Source organism: Manihot esculenta, chromosome 1 (assembly GCF_001659605.2).
Source record: "Manihot esculenta cultivar AM560-2 chromosome 1, M.esculenta_v8, whole genome shotgun sequence".
In the NCBI taxonomy this organism is placed as follows: domain Eukaryota; kingdom Viridiplantae; phylum Streptophyta; class Magnoliopsida; order Malpighiales; family Euphorbiaceae; genus Manihot; species Manihot esculenta.
In genome coordinates, this window is record NC_035161.2 from 10603622 (window position 1) to 10626273 (window position 22652).

Below are 22652 nucleotides of genomic sequence, written 5' to 3' on the forward strand. Positions count from 1 at the left end.
TTGAGGCAGAGACGGTGGGTAGAATTGCTCAGTGATTACGATTGTAAGATCCAGTATCATCCGGGTAAGGCTAATGTTGTAGCTGATGCCTTAAGCCGGAAATCACTTGGCAGTTTATCCCACATTGCAGTAGAGAGAAGACCGGTGGTGAAGGACTTTTATAGACTCATGGATGAAGGACTACAGTTGCAGTTATCTGGTACAGGTGCTTTGCTTGCACAGATGAGAGTTACACCAGTGTTTCTAGAGCAAGTGGCTCTGAAACAGCACGAAGACCCTGAGTTAGTGAAGATTGCCAGGACTGTTCAGTCTGGCAACAGTGCAGAGTTCAGATTTGACAGTGAGGGAATTCTTCGTCACGGTAAGAGATTATGTGTACCAGATGACGCCAGTTTAAAGGAAGACATTATGAGGGAAGCTCATAATGCAAGATATAGCGTTCACCCTGGAGCCACCAAGATGTATCAAGACCTGAGAAGAGTATATTGGTGGCCAGCAATGAAGAAAGAAGTGGCACAGTTCGTGTCAGCCTGCGAGACATGTCAAAGGGTGAAACTAGAGCATCAGAAGCCGGCTGGAATGCTTAACCCACTGCCGATTCCAGAGTGGAAATGGGAGAACATAGCTATGGATTTTGTAGTGGGGTTACCGGCGACGTCTAACAGACTAGACTCCATATGGGTGATTGTGGATAGACTCACCAAATCTGCCCACTTCATTCCGGTCAGGAGTAACTATTCTGTGAACAAGTTGGCGCAGGTGTATGTAGACGAGATAGTGAGGCTGCATGGAGTTCCAGTGTCGATAGTATCAGATAGAGGACCTCAGTTCACCTCCAGGTTTTAGCGGAGTCTGTAGAGTGAATTGGGCACAAGATTGGATTTCAGCACTGCTTTCCATCCACAGACAGACGGTCAGTCAGAGAGGACCATCCAAACCATAGAAGATATGTTAAGAATGTGTGTGTTAGACGTTGGCGGTTCTTGGAGGCAACATCTATCTCTGGTGGAGTTTGCCTACAACAATAGCCATCATGCTAGCATAGGGATGGCCCCTTATGAAGCTTTGTATGGGAGGAAGTGCCGAACACCTGTTTGCTGGGAAGAGGTAGGAGAGAAGGCTCTTGCAGGGCCAGAGCTAGTTGAGATTACCAGCAAGTTAGTGCCTATCGTCAGAGAGAGGATCAAGACAGCTGTTAGCAGACAGAAAAGCTATGCAGACATCCGTAGGAAACAGATAGAGTTCTAGGAGGGGGATATGGTATTGTTAAAGGTGTCTCCAATGAAGGGAGTGGTTCGCTTTGGAAAGAAGGGTAAACTGGCCCCACGGTACATTGGTCCCTTTGAGATTTTGCAAAGGATCGGAAATGTGTCGTATAAGCTGGATTTACCTACCTCTATGGAAAGAATTCACCCGGTATTCCATGTTTCTATGTTGAGGAAGTTTGTGTCAGATCCAGAGAAGGTTCTGAGTGAACCTGAGGTGGAAATCTTAAGTGATCTCACCTATGTAGAGCAGCCAGTGCGGATCTTAGACACCCAGATCAGAAAGCTGAGAAACAAGGAGATACCAATGGTGAAAGTCCTATGGAACCACCACAATCTAGAAGAGTGCACCTGGGAGACACGGGAGTCTATGCTCCAATAGTACCCATATCTGTTTTAAGGTTAGTTTTTCCCCTTTTCTATGTGTTCTATGTTGTGTTAGGGACATTCGGGGACGAATGTACTTAAGGGGGGGAGACTGTAATATCCGGCCTCGGAATTCCTGTAGTTCGGTGGAATATCGAGTGTCGGAACCCTCGAGAAGGGTAAGACATATGTTTTCATGTGTGTTTTAAGAGTTTTGAATGTTTTCAAGTGTGAAAGGAAATGAGTGTTGAAAGAAAAGCAACAAGGGAGAAATGCAAAGGTTCGGCCGCCGAAGGTCACTTTCGGCCGCCGAACATTGCATGGTTTCGGATTCACGTTCGGCTGCCGAAGGTGGTCTGGCCAGCCACCTATAAAAGGGCCAAGGGTCGGTGGAAGGAGGCTATTTCTCCTCCACTTGCAGCCAGAGGTGAGTTCCAGCCTCTCTCACGTTGACTTTCATGGTTTTTATGATTTCCTTCAAATCTTTCCAAGGTTTTAAGAGTTTTGATGATTTTTGAAGATTTTAAGCAAAAAGAACAAAGTTTGAAGCTTGGAGAGTTTGAGAACGGATTTCTCTCTATCTCCACGTTAGGATCGTGTAATCTCTTGTTAGAAGAGGTAAGTATAGATCCTGAACTTTCTTTGTTGATTTTTGAAGGTTTTATGAAGTTTGTATGGGTAGTATGCATGTTTAGGTGTAGGTGAGGTTTTTGGTGATCTTTCATGTTTAAGTGTTATGTGCTATGTTTGTTTGGGGTTTAGGATAGTTTGAGACCCCTTTGTGCATATATATGTGTATGTGCTAGTTGGGAGTAGTTGATATGCATGTTGTAGGTTTTTGGGCAAAGTTTGCATGAAACAGAGAAAGGTTCTGTCCCCTGGACAAAACCAGGTTCGGCCGCCGAACATGCTTGGAGGCAGTTTCGGCTGCCAAAGCTTGCCCCCGAAAGCTAAGCTTTCGGTTTAGAAAGGGACTTTCGGCCGCCGAAAGAGGGAGTTCGGCCGCCGAAAGGATGTGAGTTTCGTCTCTGGACGAGACCTTCGGCCGCCGAAGGTGCCGCCGAACATGCATGAGTTTCATCTCTGGAGAGGGGTTTCGGCCGCCGAACCTGCCGCCGAAAGTGCCCTGTCCAGCCTTCTTTTGCATGTTTTCTGTGAATGTTCTAGGATGGTTTAGAAGGGTTTTGGGGAGTTTCTTAGAAATTTTCTTGAGTGAGTTTGGTCCCTCATTTGAGTCCACCTGTGTAGGTACGGACCAGAGGAATCAGGGAGGTCAGCAGTGAGTCCAGTTTCAGAACCTGCAGAGTCAGTTCAGAGTCAACCCGAGGTGAGTGGAACTGAACTTAGTTAATATGAGAAACGAGTATTTTATCATGCTTCATGCATCATGAATATGCTATAGGGTGAGTGCATTAGTGTACACGAATATGATGCATTGCATTTATCCTTGATTCTATGACTGTATGGACATAGTAAGGATTCAATAGCCCTCAGAGGAAAGACCTGGAACAGCCCTACGGGGACCAGGCATAAAGACCTGGAACAGCCCTACGGGGACCAGGCATATGGTATAGAGGGAGTGTTGATCCGTCCATGCTGAGATGTAATTACTTGTGATGTGATACATTGCATGAGAGCATGTTTTATCACCTGTTCTTTATTACTGTTCTACTCACTGGACTATAGTAGCTCATCCCTCTCCCCTAACTCCAGTTGTGCAGGTTCAGAATTCAGAGGGAAGTCAGCAGGGTACAGGAAGAGTATATAGTTTGTAATAGTTAGTTAGTGTGGACATGTAACTGTAAATGTAAAGAGCTAATGTATGTGTACAGTGTATAGAATGGTGCTTGATTACAAGAGATGTAATCCCTTTTTGTGTTTTCACATGATCAGTTTATGTTTCTATATTGTTGTATGTTTATGAGAAAACTAGGCTTAACATTATGAGTTTTATCCGCCTAGAGCAATGAGGAGCTCTAATAGGGATTGGTAGAGAACAGAGATAGTGCATGCACAGGTTAAGCCTTGGAATGAAGAAAAGTTTTATGTTTTTACAGAAAATATATGATCATGTATGGGATGTCACAGGTTCACAGTCAGGATAGCAGGCTTACTACGGGTCTCGGTGACCTTAAGTCGATCTGGATCCTAGTGCCGGTGGCAGTTCGGTTTCCGGGCTGTTACAGATAGGTGATCAAGCACCTCTTTGCATCACCTATAGGTGATCAAGCACCTCTTTGCATCACCTATCCGCTTCTGATAGTTTCCTTTGAACTGAAAACAGGTTTGATCCGAAAACAGGTTTGATCCGAAAACAGGTTTGATCCATCTTCTTCCTAAATTTAGAGGATTAGAAAATGAAAATCCACACAAGCACTTGAAAGAGTTCAATATTGTCTGTTCATCTATGAGACCTGAAGGTATTTCTGAAGATCATGTTAAGTTAAGAGCTTTTCCTTTTTCACTTGATGATTATGCTAAGGATTGGCTATTTTACTTACCACCTTGATCTATCACTTCTTGGGATGACATGGTAATAACCTTCTTAAACAAATATTTCCCAACTTCTAAGGCCATTGGCATAAGAACAGAAATCAGTAGCATTAGACAGAAACCATCTGAGGATTTATATGATTATTGGGAAAGGTTTAAAAGGTTGTGTATAGGTTGTCCTCAACATGATATTTCAAATAAAGCACTCATAGAATTCTTCTATGGAGGACTGCTTTCATCTGAAAGGAGATTAATTGATGTAGCCTGCGGAGGATCCATTGCAGACAAGACACCTAGAGAGATAAGAGAGTTGATCTCAACACTTGCAGCCTCATCTAGGCAATATGGAGAAGAAAAGCAACTGCAGAGAGGAATCAATGAGGTAAGTTCACCTCCTATTTCTTCTTAGCTTTCTGAACTGACATCTTTTATGAAAGATTTTGCCATAGGACTAGTTCAACAGGTTCAAGCATCCCAGCCATCTAGGCCATGTGGGATCTGTGCATATGTAGGACATCCAACTGATCAATGTCCTACTCTTCAAGAAGATAGCCAGCAAGTGAATGCCATTGGAGAATACAACAACCAGGTAAGACATGATCCATTTTCTAACACTTACAACCCAGGTTGGAGAGACCACCCCAATTTCAGCTATGGAAGGGCTAACCACAACCAGAACTACCAAAATTACCAAAGAAATCAAGCCCAACCAGCACCTCCAAATCCCAACCAGCACCTTGAAAAGATGATGGAGACAATGGTAAGTTCTATGCAAAGCATCCAACAGCAGCTAGGACAGTTGACCGCATCCATGAGCAAGTCTAAATCCCAAGGTAAGCTCCCTTCTCAAACTGAAACTAATCCTAGACAGAATGTGAGTGCCATTAGTTTGAGAAGTAGGAAAGAGCTTCAAAATGCTAGATATGAGGAAGAGAAGCAAGTTGCACAAGAGCCTGCGCAAACTAAAACCATTCCTGCGCACCACCTCCCTGAGCCAGCTGGCCGAACTCCATCTGACACCACTCATGCGTAGAAGGTTGATCAACAGGTACATTTTCATATTCCACCTCCTTTTCCAAAAAAAATTTGAAAGAACACAGAAAGAAAAAGAAGAAAAGGAGATCCTTGAGACCTTTTGGAAAGTGGAAATCAACATACCTCTGCTAGACGCTGTTAAGCAGATTTCCAGGTACACAAAATTTCTGAAAGAACTTTGCACTAATAGGAGAAAGCTTGCTGAGAAAGAGAAAGTTAGTATAGGTGAAGTTGTTACTGCTATTATTAAAAGAGAACTCCCTACTAAATGTAACGATAAAGGCATGTTTGCAATTTCTTACAAGATTGGGAATATTGGGATTAAGAAAACTATGTGTGATCTTGGTGCATCCATAAATATTATGTCCCTTGCCATTTATAATTCTTTGAATGCAGGTGCACTAAAAGACACAAGAGTTTTAATTCAACTAGCTGATAGATCTGTGGTGTACCCCATAGGTGTTATAGAAGATGTTCTAGTTCAAGTAGATGAACTTGTCTTTCCTGCAGACTTTTATGTGATAGATACAAAGGAAGACAGTTGCAACACTACTTCTGACATCCTTCTTGGACGTCCTTTCTTGAGTACTGCTAGAACTAAGATTGATGTGCATGATGGCACCTCGATTATGGAGTTTGAAGGGGAAGTAATCAAATTTAATGTCTATGATGCTATGAAATATCGACATGATATGTCCCCTGTTTATGGTCTTGATATTATTGATTGCTTAAGTCAGGATATCTTCGATGAGAATCAAGATGAAATGCTAACCAATAATCTTTGCAAGGAGACTGACCAAGAAAATATAGAGAGCCAAAAAGAGCCAGAATTGAAGGAAACAATCTGTAGCATCCAACAGGTGAACTGCAGACAACCGCAGGAAGAACAGAAACCGACCGCACCACTTCAGAATGGTGCGCAGACCATTCCTGCGCAAGAAGAAGTACCTGAAATCCTTTCAGGCACATCTGCTCAGCTTCTATCGCAGATCAGCCCTTCCAATCCTCCCTTTTAGTCAAATCATGCGCAGAAGGAGGCATCTGAATCCAGCTCTACCAAAAGTCCAATACAGACTCCCATACAGCAGTCTCCAGAATATGAAGAATGTGAGAATAACCTCTTTGAACAGATCTTCCATGCCCAAACTGATGAGCCATGGTACGCAGACATGGTGAACTACCTAGCCACAGGTAACTTGCTTTCTGACATGCCCAAGCACACCAGAGACAAGATAAAGAAAGATGCCAAATACTATGTTTGGGATGAGCCATATTTGTGGAAACATTGTGCTGACCAAATGATAAGGAGATGTATTCCAGACCAAGAAATAGCTTCAGTGCTTACTTTTTGTCATTCATATAGTTGTGATGGACACTTTGGTCCAAGAAAGACGGCACATAAAATACTTGAAAGTGGCCTGTTTTGGCCCACTATTTTTTGAGATGCTTTTCTATTTTGCAGATCATGTGCTAGGTGTTAACAGACTGAAAATCTGAGCAACAGAAATCAAATGCCACAGAACCCCATCATGGTCCGTGAAGTATTCGATGTGTGGGGCATAGACTTCATGGGACCATTCCCACCATCCTTTGGATACACCTACATCATCCTTGTAGTAGACGTCCAAATGGGTGGAAGCTAGAGCAACAAAGACTGATGATGCCAAAGCAGTAGTAGACTTTGTGAAGACCAACATCTTTGCCAGACATGGAGTACCTAAGGCAATCATCAGTGATAGAGGGACTCATTTTTGCAATAAGGTAGGCCATTATCTTGGACTTTTTGTATGTCATTTTATTTATTAATAAAAGAGATTTTATTATCATTATTATTTGTTTGTATATTATATAATAATAATTAACATCCCTGGTTACTTATTATTATGATGATAATAAAAAAATATGACTAGTATGATTATTGCTTGATAATCATAAGATGATTATATGTATGTTGATATAAATCAATAATCATAGATACTTATATAGAACAAAGTATTGGATGGATTCACATTGAGATCACTACATGGGTTATTGTTATAAGTAAATCTCAAGATAGTTATGTTTTAATCCATTAACTTGAGATTGTCATAGTTTCTAACATAAGGACTGTTATGTTCTGACATAACCAAACATTGTCTTTAATCGGATAATCATAAAGGTTATGATTAAGCATAATAGAAATTATGTAGAGGATATTGAACAATCACGATAGAATTTATCTTTTCTTTGAGAGAGATATTTTTTGGGCCCCTTAATAAGTGAGACTGAGAAATGCATGACCGTGCTTAAATAAATTGATAATGTGATCAATATCATTTGGTTTTATTAGTCTATTTAGAGATCGAGAAACCATAAGTTTGGACATTATAAGTTTGACATTGACTATGACTTATGTTCAAACTAGATATCGTGTGACAAAAGGATTAATACATATTCTGTTTATTAGACTTTATCGGACTATCGATCCTTATATTAATTGAGTAGTCATAACGTCTTGCTAGAACCCACTTATGATTTATGGGTCTTATTGGACTGGACCTATTGCCAATTAATGTGAACCTATTGGGTCACACACAAAAGAACGTCATTGATGTGCTATGTCATATTAATAGGCTAAGAGTTCGTTAGTATAATTAATAATAATATTAATAAAGATGTTATTATTATTAATATTAATTATTTATAATTATTATAAGATAATAATATCTACAGCCTATCTGTAACGGTTATAGTAAAAGGTCTTTTCATTTTCTTTTGAACAGGACTTATCGCATAGATATATTGGTATCTGCGATTGTGTGCCTGTTACAATTACTACAAATCTTTTATGAAAAGAAAAATGTGAAAATGAAAAGTTTTTTGAGAGAAAACGAGTGAACAGAAAACACATTCTTTGAGAGCTTTACAGAAAGCGTGAGGAGGGTTTTGTGATCGTTTTCTATGTTGTAGATTTGGAGCACATAGCTAATCTATCTGTTCAGAGAGCTAGCAATCCAAACGAAAATGTTCGTATGGATACTGTTGAGGGTACTTGTTTCAAAAGCAACACCATCAGTACTGATAGGATTTTCGAAATCTAAAAGGTTAGTTTCTTTATCCTTCCTTTAGAATTAAACGAAGCACTCAGATTCTAAAAAGGAAATAAAGATCTTTTATTTTTTCGCTACGTATTATTGGGTTGCAGTGATCTCTGCACTTCCTTACAAAATGGTCCATAAAGGGGAGCCATGGAGCTTCAAGTTCAAGGAACCTTGGTGGCACCAATACCCTAGCGAGCATGCCAAGGACAAGTGGATTACTTTTGCATACATTGATCAATTCACATTATCCAGTGGTGGAACCTTCGATGGACAAGGGCAAGTTGCTTGGAAGCAAAATAATTACGGTCGAAATCCAAAATACAAGAGACTTCTAGTTGTAAGTTTAATTGAATGGTATATTATGCATGTATCTTTATTGCTTTGTAAGATTATTAATAATGTTTCCTTTATCTGCTTTTTATCCCTTACGGTTTGACTTCATCACTAATAGCGTAGTTAAGGACGTAACATCGCTCGATAGCAAGAATTTCTATGTCAATGTTCTAGGTGGCAAAAATCTTACTTTCGATCGCTTCACAATCATTGCACCAGGACATAACTTTAATACAGATGGAATTCACATCGGGCATTCAAACGGGATCAACATTATTAATTCAAATATTGCCACCGGCGATGACTGCATCTCCATTGATGGTGGCAGCGAATAAATAGGGATCACAAACATATGATGTGGGCATGGACATGGCATTAGTGTGGAAAGTTTAGGGAAGACCACTGATGAATTTATCTCTGGAATTTTTGTAAGGAACTGTACCATCTATGACACCGACAATGGAGTGAGAATTAAGACATGGCCGGCATTACATGGTGGTATGGCATTTGATATACATTTTGAGGATATTATGATGAAAAATGTCTGCAACCTTATCATTATAGATTAAGTATACTGCCCATGGAATCAGTGCAATCCAAAGGTAACGTGAAAAGGAATGAAAATGAAAAAGTCTTTTAATGCATTGTCCATAGAAAAATATTCCCATAACATGAAATTTTTGTAACCCTTTTCCGTTTCTGATATTTGTTTTAGCTTTCATCAAAAGTTAAGATCGCCAACGTCACCTTCAAGAATATTAGGGGCTCTTCAGTGATAGGATTAGTTGTTCGACTTAATTGCAGCAGCAGTATTCCATGCGAGAAGGTTGAGCTCGCTGACATTAACTTGACATACAGAGGAAAGGAAGGCCCTGCAAAATCCTTGTGTGCAAATGTTAAACCCACACTTAAGGAAAAACTGACTCCAACCATGTGCTAGTATTGTCAACGCTCAAACCTCGCAACTCCTAGCCACGATACATGAGAAAGATTATTAAGGAGATGAGCATATTTAAAGTTGTAAGTTTTAGCAAATAAAACGAGACACTTCCAAGTTTCCTTTCATGTAGGTTACTACATGGGTAGACGACCAACATACTCGCATGTTGCTCTTTGTCTTTTATTTTTTCCTTTTCTATTCAATCTGCTCGCTCACTCATCGAGTTTTGTCGCGTCATGCAGTGATTAAATTGACAAGAGAAAACATAAGAGTACAGTCGAAAGCGATTTGGCCAAGTTTTAACCCTAGAAAAAATTATTCTGTCTGAATTTTCAGACTTTTTATAGATTTTTGTACAGTTTTAAACGTTATTTTCATCACGATAGAGTAATTGTATTAAAATTTCCACTTAAAGGCACACATTGTCCACAAGAAGAAAAGATATGAGTATTCTTTGGTGCTGAACTCAATTTAATGCTAGATTTACACAATCCACTCCCTAATGAATTTATTGAGTTTTGTTGCACCGTGCGGTGATGAAATTGACAAAAGAAAATATAACACTACAACATATCATGAACTCCTTCAGAGTAATCCAATGTAATGGATGCAATGCTACGTAATATTTTTAGCTCAAATGAGAAAAAAAACTGGGTCGCGGGAAATAAAATGTGGCTTGTCTGGAAATGTTTGCGAAGCGAATCAATAAGGGACTTGTTTAATTAAAACTTATTCATTTCATGGGTCATGGTACTATGGGAATTTCAAGAATCAATTATCATAAATCGTACGTTTACATAAGCTAAGCTTTAACTTAATAACCTTTGGTTCGAGCTACGAGCAAGCCAAGTGATGCTACTGTAACGACCCGGAAATCCGACCCGTTACCGGCGCTAGGATCCAGATTGGCTTAAGGCCGCCGGGACCCGTAGCAAGCCTACATACCTCCTGTAAACCTGTGGAATCCCATACATAACAACATATACATGATCTGTAAAAATTTTTCTTTTCTCTGATCCAAGCAAAACCTGTGCATGCACAAAATCATACATAAACCCCACACTGGAGTCCTCATCAAATACTCCAATGGGGTATCATCATCATACATATCAGCTTGGATAATCATGGTCATTAACATCATTACTCATTAAACACTCTGTACATAATGGGGATTCACACACCTCTAGGTCAAGCACTACTATAATCCTCAATACATCATCAAATCATTCATTACATTACATGGTCATAAATACTCATTACATCATGTTCATGTCCACTACTATCTATTACAACATACATGACTTAACTTCACTCTAGCCGACTTCCTGATCTATCCTGTACCTGCAACTCTGGGGATAAAGGGAGTGGGGTGAGCTACTAGAGCCCAGTGAGCAGAATAATAAAACATCAATTTAAATCATGCTTTCATGTATGCGCCATAACACAAACATTTCACAACAAGGATGAACTTGTCACCATTTAGCCCCTATCTTTCTTACTTATACATGCCGGGGGCGTAGAGCCGTAGCAGGCACACCCGGACTTCCATAATCTGTCATAGTGCCAGGGGCGTAGAGCCGTAGCAGGCACACCTGGACTCACATAGGCTATCATGACATACAAGGGCTAATGGATCATTCAACATTCATCCACATCAACAACAAAGTATGCAATGCAACACATTCGTGAATTCTAATGCAAACAACCTAATATATCTCATGGCATTCATGATGCGTGAATCATGCTAAAACATTTCATTAATTTGCTTTAAAACTTAAAGTTTATTCCACTCACCTCTGGCTAGCTCTGAAGAGACTCTGAAGCAGCTGGCTCACTGCTGGGGGTCTCGGTTCCTCGGGTCCGAACCTACACAGGTGGACTCAAATGAGGGACCAAACATACATGAACATGACTCTAAAATACTCCCCAAAAACCCCCTAAAACATCCTGAAAACATCACATGAAAACATGCAAGAAATGGCTGAACCGGGCACTTTCGGCGGCAGGTTCGGCGGCCGAAAGTCCCTCTGCAGCCGAAAGTCATGCAGGTTCGGCGGCACTTTCGGCGGCTGAACCTCCCAGACAGAGACGAAACTTGAGTTTCGGGGGCAGGCTTCGGCAGCCGAAACTGCCTCCACAAGGGGGTTCGGCGGCCGAAAGTCACTTCGGCGGCCGAACCTGAGTTTCTGCCGAAGGGCAGAAACTTGGCTCCCTTGTGTCCACAGCCTCCAAAACGCCTCAAAACATGCATAACCTTGTCTCTACACATGCATACACATCATACATCACACCTAGGGGTCTCAAACTATAATATACCCCAACTACAACACTTCAAACAACACATTTCCAACATACATTGTTCAAATCACAACATAAACCCATAAACCTAACAACAAGCCTAAACATGCATTCTACCCCATCAACTTGCATAAAACTTTCATAAAACATAAAAGAAGCATAGATCGAAGCTTACCTCTTGAAGATCGAGAGGAAGAACGACCCTAGCTCGGAAAATGGAGGGATTTAGCTCCAAGACTTCCAAGCTCCAAACTTGCTTAAAAACACTCAAAAACTTTTGTGGAACCTTAAAACTCAAAGAAAATGGTGGGGATTGAAGGAAAAACACAAGATTTGGGAGAGGGAGGTCGGAAGCTTGCTGCGGCTGAAAATGGGAGAAAACTCTCCCATTTCGGCTAAGTGCCCCTTTTATAGGTGGCTGGCCAGGCCACGTTCGGGGGCCGAAAGTGCCTCCGCATGCATGCAAGGTTCGGCGGCCGAACTTGGAGTTCGGCGGCCGAACCTGCATTTCCCTCACTCAAAATTTTCGGGCGCCTAAAGTCCCTCCGAAAGCATGCATGTTCGGCGGCCGAACTTCGGAGTTCGGCGGCCGAACCTGGGTTTTCCTCCAAAGATTTTCATGCAAAAACTCATTTAATTTCTTACTTAAAAACATGAAATACATGAAAACATTTCATAAAATCATAGTTTTACCCTTCTAGAGGTTTCCGACATCCGAGGTCCCACCGGACGGTAGGGATTCCGATACCGGAGTCTAGCCGGGCATTACATTCTCCCCCCCTTAAGAACATTCGTCCCCGAATGTTCCTCAACTAACATACAAAGCATGGCATCAATCATAACATACTACATATCATACATGCAACACATAGAACAACTAACACTCACCTCAAAACAGATGGGGGTACTGCTGGAGCATAGACTCCCGTGTTTCCCAGGTGCATTCTTCAATATTGTGGTGGTTCCAAAGGACTTTCACCATCGGGATTTCCTTGTTCCTCAGCTTTCTGATCTGAGTGTCTAGGATCCGCACTGGCTGTTCTACATAGGTGAGATCCTCTTGGATCTCTACATCAGGCTCACTAAGAACCTTGCTCGGATCTGACACGTACTTCCGTAACAGAGAAACATGGAAAACCGGATGGATTCTCTCCATCGAAGCAGGCAAGTCTAGCTTGTACGACACATTACCGACCCTCTGAAGCACCTCGAAAGGACCGGTGTACCGTGGAGCTAACTTACCCTTCTTCCCGAACCGAACCACTCCTTTCATAGGAGACACCTTGAGCAAAACCAAATCCCCCTCCTGAAACTCTAGCTGTCTTCTGCGGATATCTGCATAACTCTTCTGCCGACTAGCAGCAGTCTTGATCCTCTCTCTGATTATGGGTACCACCCTGCTGGTAAGCTCTACTAACTCCGGACCCGCAAGAGTCCTCTCTCCTACTTCCTCCCAGCAGATAGGTGATCTGCACTTCCTCCCATACAAAGCTTCATATGGAGCCATCCCTATGCTAGCATGATAGCTGTTATTGTAGGCAAACTCCACCAAAGGTAGATGCTGCCTCCAAGAACCGCCAAAATCTAGCACACACATTCTGAGCATATCCTCTATTGTCTGGATGGTCCTCTCTGATTGTCCGTCTGTCTGTGGGTGGAAGGCAGTACTGAAGTCTAATCTGGTACCCATAGCGTTCTGCAGACTCCGCCAAAACCTGGAGGTGAACTGGGGCCCTCTGTCTGACACTATAGATACCGGGACCCCATGCAGTCTGACAATCTCATCTACGTACACCTGCGCCAACTTGTCCACAGAGTAGCCACTCCTGACAGGGATGAAGTGAGCAGATTTGGTGAGTCTGTCCACAATCACCCATATGGAGTCCAATCTGTTGGACGTCGCCGGCAACCCCACTACGAAGTCCATAGCTATATTCTCCCATTTCCACTCTGGAATCGGTAGTGGATTCAACATTCCAGCCGGCTTCTGATGCTCTAGTTTCACCCTCTGACACACATCGCAGGCTGACACGAACAGTGCCACGTCCTTCTTCATAGCTGGCCACCAATACACTCTCTTCAGATCCTGATACATCTTGGTGGCTCCAGGGTGAACACTATACCTGGTATTTTGGGCTTCCCCCATAATATCTCCCTTCAGACCAATGTCATCTGGCACACATAATCTGTTCCCGTAGCGGAGGATCCCCTTATCATCAAACTTGAACTCATTACTCTGGCCTGACTGAACCGTTCTGGCTATCCTGACCAACTCTGGGTCCTCATGCTGTTTCTGAGCTACCTGCTCCAGAAACACGGGTGTCACTCTCATCTGAGCCACTAAGGCACCTACGCCAGACAACTCCAACTGTAATCCCTCACTCATAAGTCTGTGGAACTCCTTCACCACCGGCCTCCTCTCTGCTGAAATGTGGGATAGACTGCCGAGTGATTTCCGGCTTAGGGCGTCTGCCACAACATTCGCCTTACCCGGATGGTACTGAATCTTGCAATCATAGTCACTCAACAGCTCTACCCATCTCCTCTGCCTTAAGTTCAGTTCTCTCTGACTCAGGATGTACTGCAGGCTCTTATGATCCGTGAAGATCTCACACTTTACCCCATAAAGGTAATGCCTCCACATCTTGAGTGCAAAGATCACTGCTGCCATCTCTAGGTCATGTGTGGGGTAATTCAGCTCATGCTTCTTTAGCTGCCTAGAAGCATAAGCGATCACCCTCTCATTTTGCATTAGCACACAACCCAGTCCCACACGGGACGCATCACAATATACTGAGAAGTCATCATCACTTTTTGGCAGAGCTAACACCGGTGCTGAAGTCAACCTCCTCTTAAGCTCCTCAAAGCTTTCCTCACACTGATCGGTCCATATGAACTTCTGATTCTTCTTTGTCAATTTGGTCATAGGAGCAGCAATCTTTGAGAAGTCCTGAACGAACCTCCTGTAGTAACCTGCTAAACCCAGAAAACTCTTGATCTCGGTCACTGTGGTGGGTCTAGGCCAGTTAGCTACAGCCTCTACCTTCTTGGGGTCTACTTCAATACCCTGTTCTGACACAATGTGCCCCAAGAATGAAATGCTCCTAAGCCAAAACTCACACTTGGAGAACTTGGCATACAAGCCATGCTCTCTCAGGGTCTGCAAAACTGTCCTCAGGTGATGGGCATGCTCCTCTGCATTTCTAGAATACACTAAGATATCATCTATGAAGACAATAACGAAGTGATCCAGATACTGACTGAATACTCTGTTCATGAGGTCCATGAATGCTGCAGGGGCGTTGGTTAACCCAAACGGCATCACAAGGAACTCATAGTGCCCATACCTGGTCCTGAAAGCTGTCTTCGGTACATCTTCATTCCTTATCCTCAACTGATGGTACCCTGATCTCAGATCTATTTTGGAGAAACAACTTGCTCCTGCTAGCTGGTCGAATAGATCGTCGATCCTCGGCAAAGGGTACTTGTTCTTGGTAGTGACCTTGTTCAACTGTCTGTAGTCGATACAAAGTCTGAGGGATCCATCCTTCTTCCTCACAAACAAAACCGGAGCACCCCAAGGTGAAGTACTCGGTCGGATGAAACCCTTATCTACCAGCTCTTGCAATTGTTCCTTCAGTTCTTTCAATTCAGCTGGTGCCATCCTGTAGGGAGGGATAGAGATCGGTCTGGTACCAGGCATTAACTCAATCTCGAACTCTATCTCCCTAGCAGGTGGTAACCCTGGCAGCTCGTCTGGGAAAACATCTAAGAACTCACTCACCACAGGCACTGAGGCGGGCTCTCTGACATGACTATCTAACTCCCTCACATGAGCTAGAAACCCCTGACATCCCCTCCTAAGCAACCTACGAGCCTGAAGGGCTGAGATCAGACCTCTAGGTGTACCCCTCTTGTCTCCTCTGAAGACGACCTCTTACCCATCCTGATCTCTGAATCTGACTACCTTGTCTCTACAGTCCAAGGTAGCACCATGGGTCGATAACCAATCCATCCCTAGAATGACGTCAAAATCTGTCAAATCTAGAACCACGAGGTCGGCGGAAAGGCATCTTCCCTCTATGAAAACTGGACTACATTGGCAGACTGCCTCTGCCACTGACGGGTCACACTTGGGTCCACTGACCCATAGGGGACACTCTAACCCAGAGACCATCAATCCTACCCTCTCCACGACTCTCGGAGCAATAAAAGAATGAGATGCACCCGGGTCCATTAAGGCATACACATCAGAACAACCAATGATGAGATTACCTGCCACCACGGTGTTGGATGTGTTGGCCTCCTGCTGAGTCATAGTGAAGATCCGTGCCGGAGCTGATGGACCTTCACCTCTGTATCCTGCTGATGAAGAGGCTGACCCTCTCCCTCTGCCTCTGCCACTGGCCTGTGTTGCGGCTGGAGCTACTGGCTGCACCACACTGCCGGAGGCTGTCTGCTGAGACGGTGCTGCAAAGGCTGCTCTAGGACAGTCTCGAGCCAAATGACCCGCCTGTCCGCATCTGAAACATGTGTTTGTCCCTGCCAGACATACTCCCTTGTGTGGTCTCCCACATCTCATATATGCTGTAATCTCTGCGCCAGAGCTTGAGCCACTGCCTAAACCCAGACCTGACTTGATCTTGCTCCAGAACTTACTCTTCTTAGATTTTCTGTGGCCTCTGTCCCACTTCTTACTGCCTGCAACTGCTGCACTCAGAGAAGAAGAGTCTAACCTTTCCCCACCTGGGGTCTTGGAACCATAAGACTGTGCCACAGACTGTTTTACCTTCCCCTCAACGATAGCACTAGCCTCCATTCTCCTAGCCATATCCACTATGGCATGGAAACTCTCCCTCTCTGCTGACTGTATCAAAGAGGAATACCTGGAGTGCAGCCTCATAATATATCTACTTGACTTCTTTTGATCTGTGTCCAAATTCTGCCCAGCATATGGCAACAACTCCAGGAACCTGTCTGTGTACTCCTCCACACTCATCTGTTCAGTCTGCCTCAACTGTTCGAATTCTATTATCTTCTGCTCTCTAGAGCTCTTAGGGAAAGCCCATCCTGCAAACTCATTTGCGAACTCCTCCCAGGACATACTGTCCGCTCTCGGGTTCACATAGTTCTTAAACCAACCACGTGCCTTCTTGCACTCCAGTGTGAACCCAGCCATCTGAATGGCTCTACTGTCATCAGCCCCTATCTCATCTGTAATAGTCTTGACCCTGCTCAGATACTCAAATGGGTCATCGCCTGCTCGGTACTGAGGAGCACCCAACTTCATATAATCGGTCATCTTGACCTTGCTCCCTCCAGATGAGGTAGGTTTGGGTACTTGTGTTTCCGGGACAGTAGGTACTGGTGGTGGTGGAGGTGCAACATCCCCTGGGGTAGGGTTTGCTGTACTGGTATAGGGAGGTGGAGGTGGGTACATGGGGTACTGAGAGTATGGTGGGTATGGCATGTGTGGAGGATAAGGGCTAAAACTGGGGTAATCCGATGTACCTCCCATCGAATACCCTGGATGGTGTGAATAGGGTGGGTAGTGATGTGGCTGGACATAACTCGAGGCCTGAATGCCTCCTTCTGATTCTCCCATGCCCTCTTCCGGCATGCTCACACCGAGACTGCCATCCCTCCTCTGATCTACTTCCATATCCTCAGACATTCCTCCCTGCACTGTTCCCCTTACTGATCTGCTTCTACCCAGATCCAAAGACCTTCTAGGGTCTCTAGCTACTCTGTCTCTGTTGGACCTACTGGACATTGCCCTAGGCAATGCTGGAGGACGGGCATCAGCGCCCTCGTCCTGAGGTGGCACTCCAGTCAATCGTGCAGATCGACGAGTTCCTCTCATTCTATCTTCTGAAAAACAGCACATAGTATAAGCAATCATTAGCATCATATGGTTCATGTGGAAACACATGAACCCTCATCACATATATAGCATCACATCATAGCATTTATGCACATGCAAATCATCATGGCATATCATATCATCATATAGACAGGACTCTACATCCTATCCTAGTGGACATGATTTTCCTAGTGTGCTTGACCTTCTAGAACATCTATGAGCCCGATACTCTAGGTCCGACCATATGAACCTAGGGCTCTGATACCACTCTGTAACGACCCGGAAATCCGACCCGTTACCGGCGCTAGGATCCAGATCGGCTTAAGGCCGCCGGGACCCGTAGCAAGCCTACATACCTCCTGTAAACCTGTGGAATCCCATACATAACAACATATACATGATCTGTAAAAATTTTTCTTTTCTCTTATCCAAGCAAAACCTGTGCATGCACAAAATCATACATAAACCCCACACTGGAGTCCTCATCAAATACTCCAATGGGGTATCATCATCATACATATCAACTTGGATAATCATGGTCATTAACATCATTACTCATTAAACACTCTGTACATAATGGGGATTTACACACCTCTAGGTCAAGCACTACTATAATCCTCAATACATCATCAAATCATTCATTACATTACATGGTCATAAATACTCATTACATCATGTTCATGTCCACTACTATCTATTACAACATACATGACTTAACTTCACTCTAGCCGACTTCCTGATCTATCCTGTACCTGCAACTCTGGGGATAAAGGGAGTGGGGTGAGCTACTAGAGCCCAGTGAGCAGAATAATAAAACATCAATTTAAATCATGCTTTCATGTATGCGCCATAACACAAACATTTCACAACAAGGATGAACTTGTCACCATTTAGCCCCTATCTTTCTTACTTATACATGCCGGGGGCGTAGAGCCGTAGCAGGCACACCCGGACTTCCATAATCTGTCATAGTGCCAGGGGCGTAGAGCCGTAGCAGGCACACCTGGACTCACATAGGCTATCATGACATACAAGGGCTAATGGATCATTCAACATTCATCCACATCAACAACAAAGTATGCAATGCAACATATTCGTGAATTCTAATGCAAACAACCTAATATATCTCATGGCATTCATGATGCGTGAATCATGCTAAAACATTTCATTAATTTGCTTTAAAACTTAAAGTTTATTCCACTCACCTCTGGCTAGCTCTGAAGAGACTCTGAAGCAGCTGGCTCACTGCTGGGGGTCTCGGTTCCTCGGGTCCGAACCTACACAGGTGGACTCAAATGAGGGACCAAACATACATGAACATGACTCTAAAATACTCCCCAAAAACCCCCTAAAACATCCTGAAAACATCACATGAAAACATGCAAGAAATGGCTGAACCGGGCACTTTCGGCGGCAGGTTCGGCGGCCGAAAGTCCCTCTGCAGCCGAAAGTCATGCAGGTTCGGCGGCACTTTCGGCGGCCGAACCTCCCAGACAGAGACGAAACTTGAGTTTCGGGGGCAGGCTTCGGCAGCCGAAACTGCCTCCACAAGGGGGTTCGGCGGCCGAAAGTCACTTCGGCGGCCGAACCTGAGTTTCTGCCGAAGGGCAGAAACTTGGCTCCCTTGTGTCCACAGCCTCCAAAACGCCTCAAAACATGCATAACCTTGTCTCTACACATGCATACACATCATACATCACACCTAGGGGTCTCAAACTATAATATACCCCAACTACAACACTTCAAACAACACATTTCCAACATACATTGTTCAAATCACAACATAAACCCATAAACCTAACAACAAGCCTAAACATGCATTCTACCCCATCAACTTGCATAAAACTTTCATAAAACATAAAAGAAGCATAGATCGAAGCTTACCTCTTGAAGATCGAGAGGAAGAACGACCCTAGCTCGGAAAATGGAGGGATTTAGCTCCAAGACTTCCAAGCTCCAAACTTGCTTAAAAACACTCAAAAACTTTTGTGGAACCTTAAAACTCAAAGAAAATGGTGGGAATTGAAGGAAAAACACAAGATTTGGGAGAGGGAGGTCGGAAGCTTGCTGCGGCTGAAAATGGGAGAAAACTCTCCCATTTCGGCTAAGTGCCCCTTTTATAGGTGGCTGGCCAGGCCACGTTCGGGGGCCGAAAGTGCCTCCGCATGCATGCAAGGTTCGGCGGCCGAACTTGGAGTTCGGCGGCCGAACCTGCATTTCCCTCACTCAAAATTTTCGGGCGCCTAAAGTCCCTCCGAAAGCATGCATGTTCGGCGGCCGAACTTCGGAGTTCGGCGGCCGAACCTGGGTTTTCCTCCAAAGATTTTCATGCAAAAAATCATTTAATTTCTTACTTAAAAACATGAAATACATGAAAACATTTCATAAAATCATAGTTTTACCCTTCTAGAGGTTTCCGACATCCGAGGTCCCACCGGACGGTAGGGATTCCGATACCGGAGTCTAGCCGGGCATTACAGCTACATAAGGGTCGCCCAAAGAAAGGCCTGAGTTGTCAATACAGAATAGGTCCACGTGGCAAGGATCTGATAAGTGGATAACGCAGCCCCACCCTAGGAAAGGAACACCCGAACACCTCAACACCTCAATACCCGATTTATTAGCAAGACTTTCCCTTTCTTGAATAAGACGAGACTCAGCATAAAGTTATCATTATCAAACACAGTCCAGCGCATACCCATTATGCATATAATCGTGGGATCACCGACCTATTAGCAGGCGATATTCCTAATCAAGCAAACGATCACATCATCACTAGATTATCAGAAAAATGTTATATTTATCTCCGTCTTCCTATAGTATTAAAGGAGAACGACCAGAGAGGCAAAGGTATGATGTTCTTTTATGCTGAAGCCTTTCATACAGATATAACGATTTCTTACTTGTTCATTGTTAGTGTATTTGCCCTACGCCATTATCTTAGACTTTTTGTATGTCATTTTGGTTATTAATAAAAGAGATTTTATTATCATTATTATTTATTTACATGTTATATGATAATGATTAACATCCCTGATTACTTATTATTATGGTGATAATAATAAAATATGACTAGTATGCTTATTGATTGATAATCATGAGATGATTATGTATATGTTGATATAATTCAATAATCATAGATACTTGTTAGAGAATAAAGTATTGGATAGACCCATATTGAGATCACTATATGGGTTATTATCATAAGTAAATCTCAAGATAGTTATGTTTTAATCCTTTGACTTGAGATTGTCATAGTTTCCAATATAAGGACTGTTATGTTTTGACATAACTAAACGTTGTCTTTAATCGGATAATCATAAATGTTATGATTGAGCATAATAGAAATTATGTAGAGGATATTGAACAATCAAGATAGAATTTATCTTTTCTTTGAGAGAGATATCTTCTGGGCCCCTCGATAAGTGAGACTGAGAAATGCATGGTCGTGTTTAAATGAATTGATAGCATGATCAATATCATTTGATTTTATCAGTCTACTTAGAGATCGAGAAATCATAAGTTTAAACATTATAAGTTTGACACTAACCATGACTTATTTTCAAACTAGATATTATGTGACAAAGGGATTAATACATGTTCTATTTATTAGGTTATATCGGGCCATCGATCCTCATATTAATTGGGTAGTCATAATGTCTTACTAGAGACCGCTTATGATTTATGCGTCTTGTGGGACTGGGTATATTGCCAATTAATGTGAGTCTATTGGGTCACATACAAAAGAACGTCGTTGATGTACTATGTCATATTAATGGGCTAAAAGTCCATTAGTATAATTAATAATAATAAAGATGTTATTATTATTAATATTAATTATTTATTATTATAAGATAATAATATTTAAAAGATCTGCAGTCTATCTGTAATGGTTACAGATAAAGGATTTTTCCGTTTTCCTTTTTAAAAAGGACTTATCACATAGATATTCGAGTATCCGCGAGATTGTGATAGTTGGTCATGAATACAACTCTTTTTTGAAAAGAAGTGTGAGAAAACAAAAAAGACTGAAAAATGAATAAAAGACTTTCTTTCTATCATGGGAGAAAAGTTTTTTTGGACTAATTATTTTTCTGGGTTGCAGATTGGGGAGGACATAGCTTATCCATCCGTTGAGAGAGTTACCATTCTAGACGGAAATGTTCGTGTAGATACCATTGAGGGTGTTCATTTCAGAAGCAGCAGTATCAGTCCAGAACTGTCTCTTTTCATCAAGTCTAAAGGTTAGTCTTTTATCATTCCTTTCAAAATAAACGAAGCATTCAGATCCTGGAAGGGGAAACATAGATTTTATTTTTCGCTGCATAGTTTTGAGTTGTAGTAATCTCTGGGTTTTCTAATAATGGTATCATAGTCAGGTTATGCTTTTCGTTTAAATCGAATATGCCATGATTAATGTGCTATATGTGATACATGTGATATATGTTTATTCGAATGGCATGGTAATTAAACTGTATAGTTCATTTTACATATAATGTTAAAAATGACAGATTTATATATAATATGAATCCATGATATCTGTAGATTTTATGTGAAAATCATTTTCACATAATATACACACGTTTTTCTGTTTAATTGGATTAACAAAATATTATTTTGATTATTAGTGTTAATATGATTAACAAGTTATTCGATTAAGGGTTTCAGAAACATGTTATACAGAATAAGGGAATTGTTAGCAGGACCACAGTGTGCGTAGCGCCTTAGATATTATACCCGCAAGAAATAAACTATAAGCTAATAAGTTTATAACATATTTATATGAAATACGTTGTGATTATCTGAAGTCTTGGCATGATAGCATGGCCTTATTAACCTATGAGATTGAGTTTTTATATGGGATGTAATTTTTAAATACGGCTTATGTGTCATTTATTTTAATATAATACTATAGGTTTTCTTTTATTCTGTAAATAAAGATCCACAAGATGGAGGAGAGGAGACTCGTACTTCCATGG

The 22652-nt window shown here is 42.3% G+C and overlaps 1 protein-coding gene across 1 annotated transcript; it reads left to right on the plus strand.

The window, feature by feature from the left end:
* The first annotated feature begins 4881 nt into the window (after positions 1-4881).
* LOC110607746 (exopolygalacturonase) lies at positions 4882-21922 on the plus strand. Its single transcript, XM_021746899.2, has 7 exons — positions 4882-4957; positions 8109-8186; positions 8344-8593; positions 8691-8893; positions 8966-9114; positions 9288-9467; positions 21779-21922. The coding sequence occupies exons 1-7, from the start codon at positions 4882-4884 to the stop codon at positions 21920-21922; spliced, it is 1080 nt and encodes a 359-aa protein (XP_021602591.2).
* The last annotated feature ends 730 nt before the right edge of the window (positions 21923-22652 follow it).